Raw genomic sequence first — 13,386 nt, forward strand, 5'->3', positions numbered from 1 at the left:
AAATATTAACTTTTAGACGCTATTTATGTTAATAATATTAATTGTCGAACTACCTAAAAACACCAAAACTTTGTCCATTAATAATTCTTTTGTCAATAAAAACCTTAAATTAGACCACACCGATCTGACGATTTTCTTAAGAAATGTGCAACTTTGTACTGAGATGGTGCACTGGTTTCATTTTATGGTTTTATCAAATAAGTAAACATAATAATCGCATTATTTTCATGAAAAAATTAATCTTTAGGCTCTAAAGATTAATTATAACGTTAATTTGCGTATTTTCATTCGTAATTATTTTCCAAAACTGATAAATAATGTAGCTGGTCAGGTACACCTGCACGGTCAGCTATACCCTCGCTTACCTTATGTGATCATTGGTCATTACTTCACTGACGTGAGCGTTAAAACTAATTTCCCGCGGGCTTAGGGAGTAAAATACATAATTTTTTGGAACTTTCTGTTTTTTGCCTTGTGTGAGTGCATCACTCACCATCGGAGTACAGGGGCACACACTTGGTAAAATAAAAAGTTCCCTACTGTTAATGCAAATGATGTCAATGAGAAGTGAACATGCTCACTCATTTTATATATTGCAACGTTGATTAAAAACTTACACTCGCGGAATTTTGAAAACCGACACATTTTCTGTTTCGTGGTTAACTGGTTTTTTGTGAATTTTGCATATATTTTTATACGGAGAAATCAGAAACTCAAGTAAAACACAGAAACAGAAAATGTGTCGGTTTTCAAAATTCCGTGTGTATACGCAAAGTGAAAAAAGGTGGCAGAACCGCAATAATAGTCACAAAGTCTCTATTATTATATTAGCCGTAAAGCTGTACGAGTACGAACCAAAATAATAAAAGAAACTATCAAATTTACGGATTCAAAGGAGGGAATTATAAGTTCAAAAATTTCAATCCAGATATTCCTTTCCATTCCACATGCGTTTATGTTTGAGTGCAATATCACGACGACACATAATTTAATCTACGATAATATATTAGGCGTTGACCATAATGATCATAACGATTGCGTCTGGAGCTAATCCACTACTGTCCAGTTTTATCAAAAATGAACCTAAAACAGTAAAATCAAAAGATTTTTCTAAAATCGTTTTCACATTACTTTCTTGTTCTGATACCTATCACAGTATGGGATTACACCATAGCACTTAGTCCACGGTTAAGATTAGTTTAGATCATTTTCAAGTTAGATTTTCACTCATCACGATGATCAGGTCACCGTGGAATGAGAAGCTGATCTTCTTTAGATGTAGAACCCAACACCATAAAATGATAAAGGCCTTTGCTGCCGTAATTTGTATGTAATAAGTAAAAAATTGATGTTTGATTGAAGTTTGATGACAAACCGTGAAAAACTGAACTTCTTTCATTGCTTCTTTAGATGTAGAACCCAACACATTAAAATGTGCGTGCAAATAAAGAAAACTTGCAAATTTTCATAAATTATGATAATATTTACAGTTTGTTCATTTCATTTTTACACAGTTTTAGATATGTCAGAGTTTTAAATGTACCCAGTCAATTAAGTTCTTCCCAAATTATGAATTTTTGGCGCAAAATTTAAAATTTCTATCGCGAATTCAAATATTGCGCAATTTGGGAAGAACTTAATTGACTGGGTACATTAAAAACTCTGACATATCGACAATCTTTAGAAACTGTGTAAAAATGAAATGAACAAACTGTAGCTGCACAAGCTTATGTTTGACTAAAAAAATTGTCTCTGGATTTTAAATTAGACTTTTCCACCCGGTTTCGTACACGATTAAAAAACTAGTGAAAAATTGATGTACTCTACTCAATTATATCAACGAACGATATAAGTATTAGCGACCCACTTTATTTCGAACGGAACTAAATTGAACAGAAAACAAAATCCTCTTTACAGTTAAGTTGTCCCCGGTTGGTTCAGAGTAGCGGGCATTATTGTTGTTGCGTTTCCTAAATGATTATTACTAATTTAATGCTTCTGTTTCATACTTTTCATCATTTTTTTCTTTTTCTTTATTCAATTTAGTATATGCTCTGCTCAGTTAGTGCCAAATGATTTGTTCAGTTCTGCTGTTATTCACATGACTGGATTTTATGTTCATTGTATTTGGTATTATACATAATTTATTTTCCTATTTTCTCTGTTGATATTCGACTATAGGTTTCTCACAGTCGATAGGTTTTATTTTCCAGATTTTAACGAGAAAACCACAATAAATTATGTAACGCATACCCCCGTTCTGCTCTCATGTGTATATGTAGAACAAGTGGACAACAACTCCATAAAATCGAGCATCCCGATATTAAAATCCAGCGCGCAAAGTTTTAATGTTTGTTTTTTCTCCGCATTTCAGTGATGAAACGACACAAGTGAATCATTCTGGTATGATAACGCAAGTCACAAGTGATGGCGATGGATATGGAGTTTGGCGGCGACCACGATCAGAATCATCTGCCGATGCGGAAAGCGTGTACATGACCAATGCTGTTCTGTCCGATTCCGGATACGCACACCACTCGCGAAGATCGAGTGTAAGTTAACAGAAATTTTTCACGATTTTTTTTTGGAAATCTAACTGAATGAATTTCCAACAGACTGCAACAGGGGCACCGGCCGCTCCAAAAAATTGCTATGCTGGCATTAAAGACTGGTGTATAGCATGGTGGCATTCGGGACGTGATGATTCCGATGATTATGCGTACGATCAAGAGGAACCATCAGATTTAGGGTATGCAACACCTGTATCCATAGAAACTCCTTTACAAAGCTCCGTTTCCAGGTAGTAACGAATAGTCTCATTCCCCGTCCACACTTGTAACATTCAACCTAATTTTTATAACGTTTTCTCGCATTGATCTGTTCACAGATGCACATCGTTGAATGTTATCCGTGATCCATATTCAACTGGCCGGCCTGGACTGGTGAGCATAATTCCTGACGCTTCGCCTACACCAGCACGACCACCATTAGCACCGCTATCGCAACTACAAGAACATCAGCAAGGTGCTCGAGATTCTCGATCACTGCCGAACAGTAATCGTCTCGGTTCAAGGTCCGTCAGCCAAGATTCGGTATATACAATTCTAATACGTTTACCGCCTGACGGTGGCACCGGAGACGATCGAGCGCCGTCGATAAAAATGATCCAAGATGATGTTCCTTTACCGGTCATGACAGTACCGCCACGCAGACCACTGCCATCACGCGATTCCGAATACAGTTTGCCATTGGGCAGACGACTGTCACACGCTCCCGACATTCGAATACCGTTGAATGCCAAAATTATTCCGAAACCCATGCTCAAACCACATCCACCGCCACGACAAGCGAAAAAGAAGAAAAAATCACAAGAGAAACGACAAGAAACAAAAGCAGCCAAAACGCTGTCAGCCATTCTACTGAGTTTTATAATAACTTGGACACCATACAACATACTGGTTTTGCTGAAACCGCTGACATCGTGCACAAAGTGCATACCACAGGAATTGTGGGACTTTTTCTATGCTTTGTGCTACATCAATTCCCTCATAAATCCCATGTGCTACGCGTTGTGCAATGCATCGTTCCGGCGAACATATGTTCGAATTTTGACATGTAAATGGCACACCAGAAATCGGGAGGCTATGACACGCGGTGTATATAATTAGAGGAAGGATGGGATGGGTAATAGTTTTCGTTGTTGTTTGCTAAACCATTTTTGATTTGCCAATTTATTAGAAAGAAGGAAAGAAAAAAATTTGTAATCGAAACGACCGACTTTAGCCTGTAAGTGAACTTTATAATATTATTGGTGTGGATAGGACGAAAACTTTCATTAAAAAAATAGCATAAAACGACAACAGTAAATTCAACTCAATGCAATATAACATCCGGTTGATTTTATCGAGTTCTTGAAAATCGAAAACTTTAGTTCTATTCCACATTCGGCGTACTAATGACTTTCAACATTCTTGGTGACCGTGACCATGTTTCCACACTTAACGATTGCTTTTATAAGAAGGTGTCTGGACACAAAGGGTGTGCTTTTCTGAAGAGACCCTCATTTCTCTATGTCCCTCTCTTTCTACCTTTCAGTTCTCTCAATTCTCTCAATTTTGCTGGACTTTATTTCCATCATATGTATCGAATGTAATCTCAAATGACCCCATTAGCGCAACACCACTCTACATTTTTTTTCTCCCCAGTTAGACTATTACGATCACACGGTATATCCGAATAAATATCCAAACGAAAAGTGATGCAACGAGTGTGTATACTCGTGTGTATCACCCATAGTGCAACGAATGGATAATTTATCTTGGAAATATGCCATTAAATAATAAACGAGAAGCAAAATGCAACTTTTCAGCGGATATTACGAAAATTACATAGGAAATGTAGGAAAATGTTCAATAATTAAAAGTGACTGCTGGAAATTATTTATTTTTTCCATCATTTAGCTCTCATGTGCTTTGCTTGCATTATACATGTGTGTGTGCTTGTGTTTCGATTTGGCTACGGTCATCATGTAAAAGGAAAGTTTAAATAAAAAATCCTTTTGTCAGTTTGAATTCTTAATCGATTCGCTGAGAGAGGAGGAGGATGATGATGATGACGATGATGATGAAGGCAAGGACTGCAGTAATTTGATTGCAGTTTCATCGCTTGTACCGTCATGGAAAAAGGGATTTTTTTTTGTATTTTGTTTACGCTTCTTTCTGTTGAATTGAAAATCTAAACTTTCAGCTGTGCTCTCCGATGTCTTCAGAAAAGGAAGTGGAAATTCCTTATCGTAGAAAAATTACTCGATAATTCGTTTTCGATGGCAAAGTTATCGTACAATGTCGCTCAATTTGATAGACTTCCATTGCAACTTTTATACATATTGCATCGATTGCAACAGAATACGACCGGTGTAATTTCGTTGAAGAATTTTCAATTAAATTACGAAGTGGATTTTTTTTCGCCATCGTAAAACGAAAGTTTAGAAGAAAAAAAAAAATCGCTGCTCTTTGGGGACGATGTGCAACTATTGAGTGAAGCTATCGAATTTCGAATAGACAACTTTTTTTTTCAATCAAACTAAAAGTTTTTAGTTTTGATAATAATCATCTTTGAAAGAATTCATTTAGCAATCAGATGTTGCCAAACAGGACCATATAATGGAAGGTATCTTTTCTTCGTATTGTAACACAAAAATATTTTTCATTGAAATTTAAATCATTCTCTGTGCTCTCATAATTTTTTGAACTTCATTGTAGAAGTTGACTTTGAAGTGCTTTGAAAGAGAAATTTTTTGGAATTCAAAAAAAAGCTTAAAGCTTGTAAAAGCTCTGTCTAACCGAAGATTGAATGTCAAGACCTCAACAAAATAAATATTTCTAAATTATTAATTACTACATCGCTTACGTTCGCATTGTGGCTATTTACTTAGTACTTTTGTATCCGAACCCGACATCGGTTCAAAATTTTCAGATCAATCGAGCTCGGATTTTGAAAGTTTAGAAAAATGATCGACCAGCTACAACTAGTCAATAGAATCGAATTTTAAAACGGCCGTTTTTCCATTACAAAGTTCTGTTCCAGTGCTTTGCCGTAACGCTTTGATTTATTACTATCTGGTTTCCTTTAGCTAATCCTAAGGTGTCACATGATAGTTTGAGACTCATTGTTCACAGTCAGCAAACGATTTTTTTTTGTGATCAAATTCTTTGAATGTGATGGAAATTTTATATTTTTGGAAGTGTGAGGAATACACATCGACACATCTGTTCTCGGCAGATAAAATAGCGTATGTACCTCTGCCCTAAATATTTATTTTGACGATTCGGATTATATACCACGCCTTCGGCTCGGTACAAAACTTCCAAATCATCAAAATAAACATTTACGACAGAGGCACATAATCTACTATTACTCACAATAAGTCCGTGGAAAATCTTTTACTTCTTTTATTTCGAACTTACTTTTTGCTATATAAAAGCGTACATTGGGTAGTGTTCGTCACTTACCATTGTCGTCGCTATTGATAACAGATGATTAAATCTATGAAAAAACGTAGTTTTCATTTTTCAGTTTTCAATTAAACTGATTTTTGTCACGAATTGAAGTAAAAAGACAGATCGACGTTGGTCTGTCAAAAGCAGTTTCAGAATATCCGTTCAAGATTCGAACGTTTTCTCCTTCTTAGTTTTTCTTTATTCTCTTTCTTTCTTCTGTCTCACTACTGAGAATAATAACCCACCCTAACCGTAGAACATATTCAGTCATAGAAACCTGCGCCACTGTTGAACAGGAAGCAGTTCAGTGTGTGCAATGCACACTGTGCATTAACGCCCTCACTTGGAAGGGTTTAGCAAAATGTCAGGATTCGGCACATTTCAAGTGAATGCGATAATGTGTCGAAGCAATCACAATTAGGTAGGGACCCCTTAAGATGACATAATCATTTTATATACATTAGCATACCTTATTGAGAGAATGAAAGAAGGCTTTACCTGATCTCTAGCATTCGTTTTCAAGTTCTCGATCAAACTAAAATGTACAACCGCGCGAAACCATTACGAAAGTATTTAAAATGGTGATCACAGAAAACGTTTATAATGTAAATAAAAAGTAAATTGTAATCTCTATAAATGTGTAAACTGATAAAACTGAAGATGATGAAGAAATCAATGATTTAGTAAAAATCTGTATTAACTTAATAACATAAACCTACATTAATAATAATATTATAATAAAAATGAGTGTCATTTTCTACATCAAAATATTGATAATATTTATTGAATCTAGCGAAATGTTTAACAAATATTAACAAATAAAAACCAGTTTAATGAATGTAAATATACCAAAATGAATAATAAAACCAGAAAATCATGTATTCAGTAATAAACGAAATCGAGTTAATAAAATCTTTGTGTAATTTATAAAAAACAGTAAAATGTGAAACAAAATTGAAAAAAGGAGAAGAAAAAAATGTTCGAAAACTAAAGTTTAAAGAATAAAAACTAAAATTAAAAGCCAAAGATAAAAAAATAAAATATTGTAGGTTATGAACATGAGAGGAGTTGAAGAATTTATATATAAAAATGTAAAACAAAAAACCAAAAAAGGAAAAAAAAACTATAAAATTAGTGAAATTTTTTTATATATTTTGTATGTTTCAGATAAAAAGCACAAAGTTCTATTTTATAAGATAAAAAATAAATTTAAAAACCAAATGAAAAAAATGATATTTTTGTGAAGAATTAATTAATTTTTTTAATTAATTTACATTTTTGTGTATATTGTTTGTCGCAAGTTAGTTAGTTTAATGAAATTTATTTACATAATACTTTTGTGAGTTGCGGGAAATGGATGTATTTGGTTTACACAGCCCAAAGAAATTTTTTTCTGTGGCGAGAACTAGGTTTATTTAAGTAGTGTATGTGAATGTGACAATTTCAACCGAACAAGAAAAAAAATATTTTCTTTAAGTTGACTTATCACACAATCTGTAATGAGTCGGTTTCCTCACCTCTACTTACACAACCTCTATTCGAAAGCACTAATAATTGTAACCATCAAAATGACTACGTTAATTTATTAATGATGTTTAATTTAAAAGGACCACAATTTAGAAGGGGTTGTGCTGAAATAAATTCAAGAATTGTTTCACCATTCTACTATTTCTATTGCTTATACCATTTACTTAGTGTTTGACTCAAAATCTGGTCCTTCACTAGTTTTTACATAAATTTGGCTATGTAAGACAACAATGTACTAATAATTTTTTGTATTTCATTATAGAAGTTGACTTTGAAGAGCTTTTAGAGCGAACATTTTCAGAATTCCAAAAGCTCGTAAATGATCTGCAAAACGAAGACTGAATCACTGAATTGATGACCTTATGCTAATAGTAAATTACGTACTTTCTCTTCGAAGAGGGCTACTAATTTACAACTCGCAAAAAATATCAAAATTAGTACTAAGTACTAAATAGCCTCTCCGTACTGAAAAGATAATTAGTGAAACTAGTTAAATTAAATAATAATTTAGCCCATGACCCTTCATGGGTTCTTTAGGTAGATTATCATTGTTATTACTAAATATCCTCAATCCAAATGTGCACACACTTCTGATGAGTTTTTTATAATCTGCAAGTTAATTGCGTTAAAATCATTGAATCTACTACTTCTTTTGCTTATAGCACTTCTTAGTGTTTGAAAATCTGGTCCTTCACTAGTTTTTACATAATTTTACATAATTAATGAATAACTCTTTTTTCGCATTGTTTTTCAGTCTATGCTTAAAATTGTCACTTAGTAATTTTTGTACCGTTGGATAGTTGTAATTGGGCAAATACAATCATTTCGCGCAACTCATCCGCTACTATAATAGAGACGTTGAGCAACATATAATGTTGCATTAGAATTATTCAAAATGTTTAGCGTTGTCGTAGAAATTAGAAAATGAAAAACGATTGGGTGCAAAAATCTAAATTTAAAAGAAAAGAAAAAATATAGAAAATGAGATAAGAAGTTAGTCAAAAACTTTATTGGTATACATGAAGGGAAGAAAATGATTCAAAATTCAAAATTATGATTAAGTTTACCGATAGATTATGGAAGGATATATTTATAATAGATAGAACGGTTGAATTTTTCAAATTGCTGTTAGTGCAATAGATTTTGTTATATTAAAATTTGTGAGAGAAAATCGTTTTTACAAAAAAATTGAAATATTTGTAGAGACGAAAAAAATTTGTTAAACTCTATAGAGACAACAGTTCCATATATACCGTGATTGGCTTTTCCTAGACTGGAATAACACACAACTACGAATACAGACAAACAAACGTTAAGAGTAAGAACTTAAAACCGTTTACCGTTACCAAATATTTGTTGTTTTTGAATTTTAAAGATTTTATGTTTAAAAATCCAACAAAATGCTCAACATATGTCTCGCCTCGAGAGACCAACGAATCGTACCTAATGAAGACAAACAAATTTGCATATTTACGAAGAAAAAAACAAGAGAGCAACGTATCTCGCATAATCCAAATTTTTTGTTAATTTTAATGCAAATTTCACATATCAATTCATCCCAAAATGATCAAAGGACAGACCTTAGGTAAAACACTAAACCACTATCTTCTGTTTTCGTGACTTCGTGACTATTTAGCAGAAAAAAAAGCTTTTTTAACATTTCATTGACAGAAATACACGAGTATATCAACAGTACAGTGTAACTATTGAATCTGCTAGTTCATTTGATTAAAACGTTTTTACACCAGAATCTTCTACTTAGTTAGCGTTAACATATAGTTTTCTTTATGAGGTCACAAGCCATCGTCACACCTATTCACGATACAATATTCGCAGAGTGAGTTGTGTCCAACTGGAATTTTATTATTAATGAAAAATGTGACCGATTAGAACCTCACACACTATAATTTACCAACAAAATTTTACGTATTTCTTTCTCATTGGAATAAGAAAGCCACATATAGTCACACGTCTGAATGTTTAATTAAATTCACTGATTCATTTCCGATGACCAACTTCTGAAAGTAAAGTTTTTTTTGTTGTCCTTTCTCTCGAAAGTAACGTACAGTTTATAGTGTTTCGAAGTAGCCTCCAGCGACATATTGGTCATAAATAGATTAACAGAGCGAAATAAAGTTCGGTTAAGTGAAAAACTTTTCAAAAGCAAAAAGAAAACTCCAAAACTTCTTGTTGTTTAGTCATCATTTGAATCACAAAGTAAAACGACCAGAGCCTTTCGTTTTTTTTGTTTGTTTGTGGTTTTTCTTATTAATAAAGGGCTTTCCGTTGAGAAGACAGAATCACATGAAATATAAAATTAATGACGAAATAATAAGCTAACATTTAACGATTTAATAGTAAATAAATACCGAAGAAAACACACAAACAAAATAATGGCTTCTTTAATAATAATAACATTTACCAAAAAGATTCTTATGATTTTGTACATTAAAAACAAAACATCCCGTTTAACAATATGTGTGCAAAACCCGACATGATAAAGTAAGATTTTTCGATCCATCGTCAATGAAAAAATAGTAGAAAACGAACCGACAAATATACTTACAATATGATGTTCGACAAAAACAAAAACACTTTACCAAAATACAGAAAATGTGTAAAGAACTTAATATTGAAACATTCTACAGATTGAAATTTAATAATAATAAAAAACAAATTTACTTCTCTCACCAGAAGAAATGAACAATGTGTTTAGGTTAAAGAAATTTTATAAAAATATACGGGTACGCTAGTATATATTATGGACATGAAAAATATATAAATGTTTAATAAACGTTGACGGTGTTTTCCAACTAAAAGCTCTGAACGTAACCCGAACATACCTGCCCTCTCGTAGACCAGTTTTGGTCTGAATATATTTGATTATTCACTTTAAATCAGCCTGAAATCTGAATACAGAACCTGACCTGTAACCTTGGAGGTTATCACTCTTACTTATATATGGGGGCATTGATCTCGTATTATGCGGCACTCAGCACAACGGGAAATTTCTGAGGATCAACACTTTGTAGCTCTAGTAAGCTAAATAACGATTCAAAGGAGCTACTTCACACTTGGTTTTTTAACAAGAACATCTAACTTGTTGGAAATCGACTATTCAATGAAATTTATTTAATTTATCTAAAACAAAAGCAACCGCTTTCTTGTTACCCATTTTCTAATTCATTCTGTGGAAGTCTACTGATCAATAAATACGTGTTTTACTGTATTGGGACATTTTCCTGAATCACGAAATACGGACTCCGCTAACAGGTTATGGGCATCCAGCAGGAGATCCAGGATAAAGAATAAAAGCATTTGATCGAAAAAGAAAAAGAGAAAACGAAAGAAATTAAGACGAAAAAGAATTACGAGAATTATGGAGTCCATAATTATGGAACCCTATGATAGTTTAATTACTACGTTTGAAGGACGACCAGAGAAAGAGTTGACAAAAGAATTTGTAATCGAAAAATTACGAGATGATTATCTGCGTAAAATCAACGGAAATAAGTCGAATCAAACGAAGGAAGATTGTGTAATGAAAATTTCGAGAAATGAATATTTCCGACCAAAATGCTACAATTGTGAAATCGATGGTCCAAGAGATTGTTATAAGCCAACACAGAATCGAATGAATGCGATCACTGAAAATCTTTACGAAGAAGATAATGTTTGGGAGCTAAAACCGTTCTAAACCATATATGGGCAACGCAATAACGAGCTCGGAAGAAATTACAATTGAGGGGAAGTGTTGGAAATCGACTATTCAATGAAGTTTATTTCATTTGTCTCAAACAAAAGCAAAATACGGAACAAAACTTGACGAAAATTTTCTGTTTTGTCAGATTTTTCTGGAAAAAGAACCAAGTGTACCAGAAGTTGACAGCTCGGCAAGTGACCCTATAGCACTTTGCACATCTGGGACCAAGAAAACCACCTTTTGGACCATTGTATTAATTGATTTCAACTTGAAGTGTACTGGAGAATCTCCAGTTGAGATAAAAGTGAAAGGTTTATACAATTACCAAACCTAAATTTTACTCATTTATCTCTTTTTGATGAAAGAATGTATATATTCAAGTACTCTGCTTACACCGGAGCTATATTTGAATGCGAAGGGCAAATATTCATAGAAAATCATATGTCAGTCCTTTAAAAGTTTACGAAAAAAATCCGCAAATTCTTTAGAAAATCCATAGAAAATGTTCCTCGTAGAATCTTTTGAGCATTGACGGTGACTTTTCCGAGTTAGAGAGCTTCGAAGTGTAGGTCAGATGCAATATAAGAGTTTTTCCTGTATATTGAGACCGGAAATAGTTCTTATGTTGACTTTGTTATTGTGCCACATAGCACATAGTGGACATCATTACCTTTACAATAATACTATACCAGCCCGAATTAAAAGAAGCATAGTCATGGACGCGAGAAAAAAGCGTTCATCTTCGAGTTGGTTATATAGACATTGGATACAATACGAGAAGACCACTCACTCCGTTCATCATTTAACACGACCGACCTATTTTTAAAATTTCATTTCACTGGTGGTAACTATCGACAGTTAACGGCAAGTAAGTATGAATAATCAAAATATCTTACAATTGACTCAATTCGGAATTGAGAATACGGATCTACAGAAATATTGTTTAAAATCATTTGAAAAATCTAGATGAAATTAGAAAAGTTTGTAGATAAACCTCTTTGTTGATGCTCATAGAATTGAACTCTATTTCTCCCTTTCTGTCCAAGCTCTTATATGGTGTTAGTTTTCCGGTGTAACGATAAGTTTGAGCGTTTCTTCCTCGAGTAAGGTGGTTCGTTTCATTGGTGAAAGCTTATCGTAATTATATAAGTTAACAGCTTTTAGTACTAAATGGTTTGAGTTTTTGATAACATTTTATCAATAATGTGCCGTTTCGAACTTTTCATACTTTTCACCACAAAATTCACAATAATTTTAAGTTTGATTTTTGAATTTTGTGGCAGTGGAGTGAAGGCTTAGTTATAAAGAACAGTTTCCGATATTTTTTATGGAAAAGAGGTGCACGAAGTCATTAGGAATCTTGAAATACGAAATTTCCAGCTAATTTTAAAGGAAATACGATTAATATAAAACTCGTCAAACCCCGAACATAAGTTCATTTTTAAAGATGTCATTATTTCTTGTGTTTGTTCGGCTCCGTTCCACCTCGGACCGAAAAATTCACACGAATACAGCCTTAGATGTATAGTCATATACTCACTTCCCCCAGGAAATAAGTTATTACTTCATTAATTGACATGAGTTTGGACAATTGTTTGGAACTTTGCGTTTTGCCTTGAGTGGTCGCAAACAAGGACATAATCTACTATTTTTAACCTTTTTACAATTATCAATCAAGCACAATGGGATGTAAAATGCAGCTAATGAGCTTTTTTTGTCGTTGTTGACTACGAATAAAATTGTGCGTTTACTTATAGTACGTCATTATTGGTATAGTTTCAGCAGTATAGGGCGTAAACTTCAGAGAATAGCGTAATTTACGTAATTTATTGTCAGGCTTTAACAATCAGGTCGCTTGTCGATATTCTCTTGAGATTTTACTGGCATAGTTTGACTAGTCTCAAAACATTAAAATTCCAAAAAGGATAGGACTTCGGATCTAGAAACGATTTGATGTAGCTAAATCCACTGATGTTTGTTTGGAATTATTTTTCACAAATTTGATAGGAGTGACTAAGGTAATCAATACGAAATTTCATTTTAACGCAATCTAATCACAGTATAAATTGAGTCAACATAATTCGAGCTATGCGATAAGAACCACTGACTTTTTATTCCGTTGTTATCTCTACACCTAGAGTCGTTATCATTTAGGCG

At 33.3% G+C, this 13,386-nt stretch overlaps 1 protein-coding gene across 2 annotated transcripts in view; it reads left to right on the forward strand.

The window, feature by feature from the left end:
- LOC119066137 (muscarinic acetylcholine receptor DM1) overlaps positions 1 to 4,056 on the forward strand; it is a 59,461-nt gene extending 55,405 nt beyond the window's left edge. Inside the window, exons 7-9 of one of the 2 annotated variants that reach the window (XM_037168428.1) lie at positions 2,375 to 2,552; positions 2,616 to 2,800; positions 2,888 to 4,056. In XM_037168428.1, coding sequence (XP_037024323.1) covers positions 2,375 to 2,552; positions 2,616 to 2,800; positions 2,888 to 3,668 — 1,144 coding nt within the window. In that variant the 3' untranslated portion in view covers positions 3,669 to 4,056. The remainder of the gene's footprint in view (positions 1 to 2,374; positions 2,553 to 2,615; positions 2,801 to 2,887) is intronic. The other variant, XM_037168429.1, reaches the window with a different exon arrangement.
- The last annotated feature ends 9,330 nt before the right edge of the window (positions 4,057 to 13,386 follow it).

Source organism: Bradysia coprophila, chromosome IV, assembly GCF_014529535.1.
Source record: "Bradysia coprophila strain Holo2 chromosome IV, BU_Bcop_v1, whole genome shotgun sequence".
In the NCBI taxonomy this organism is placed as follows: Eukaryota; Metazoa; Arthropoda; class Insecta; order Diptera; family Sciaridae; genus Bradysia; species Bradysia coprophila.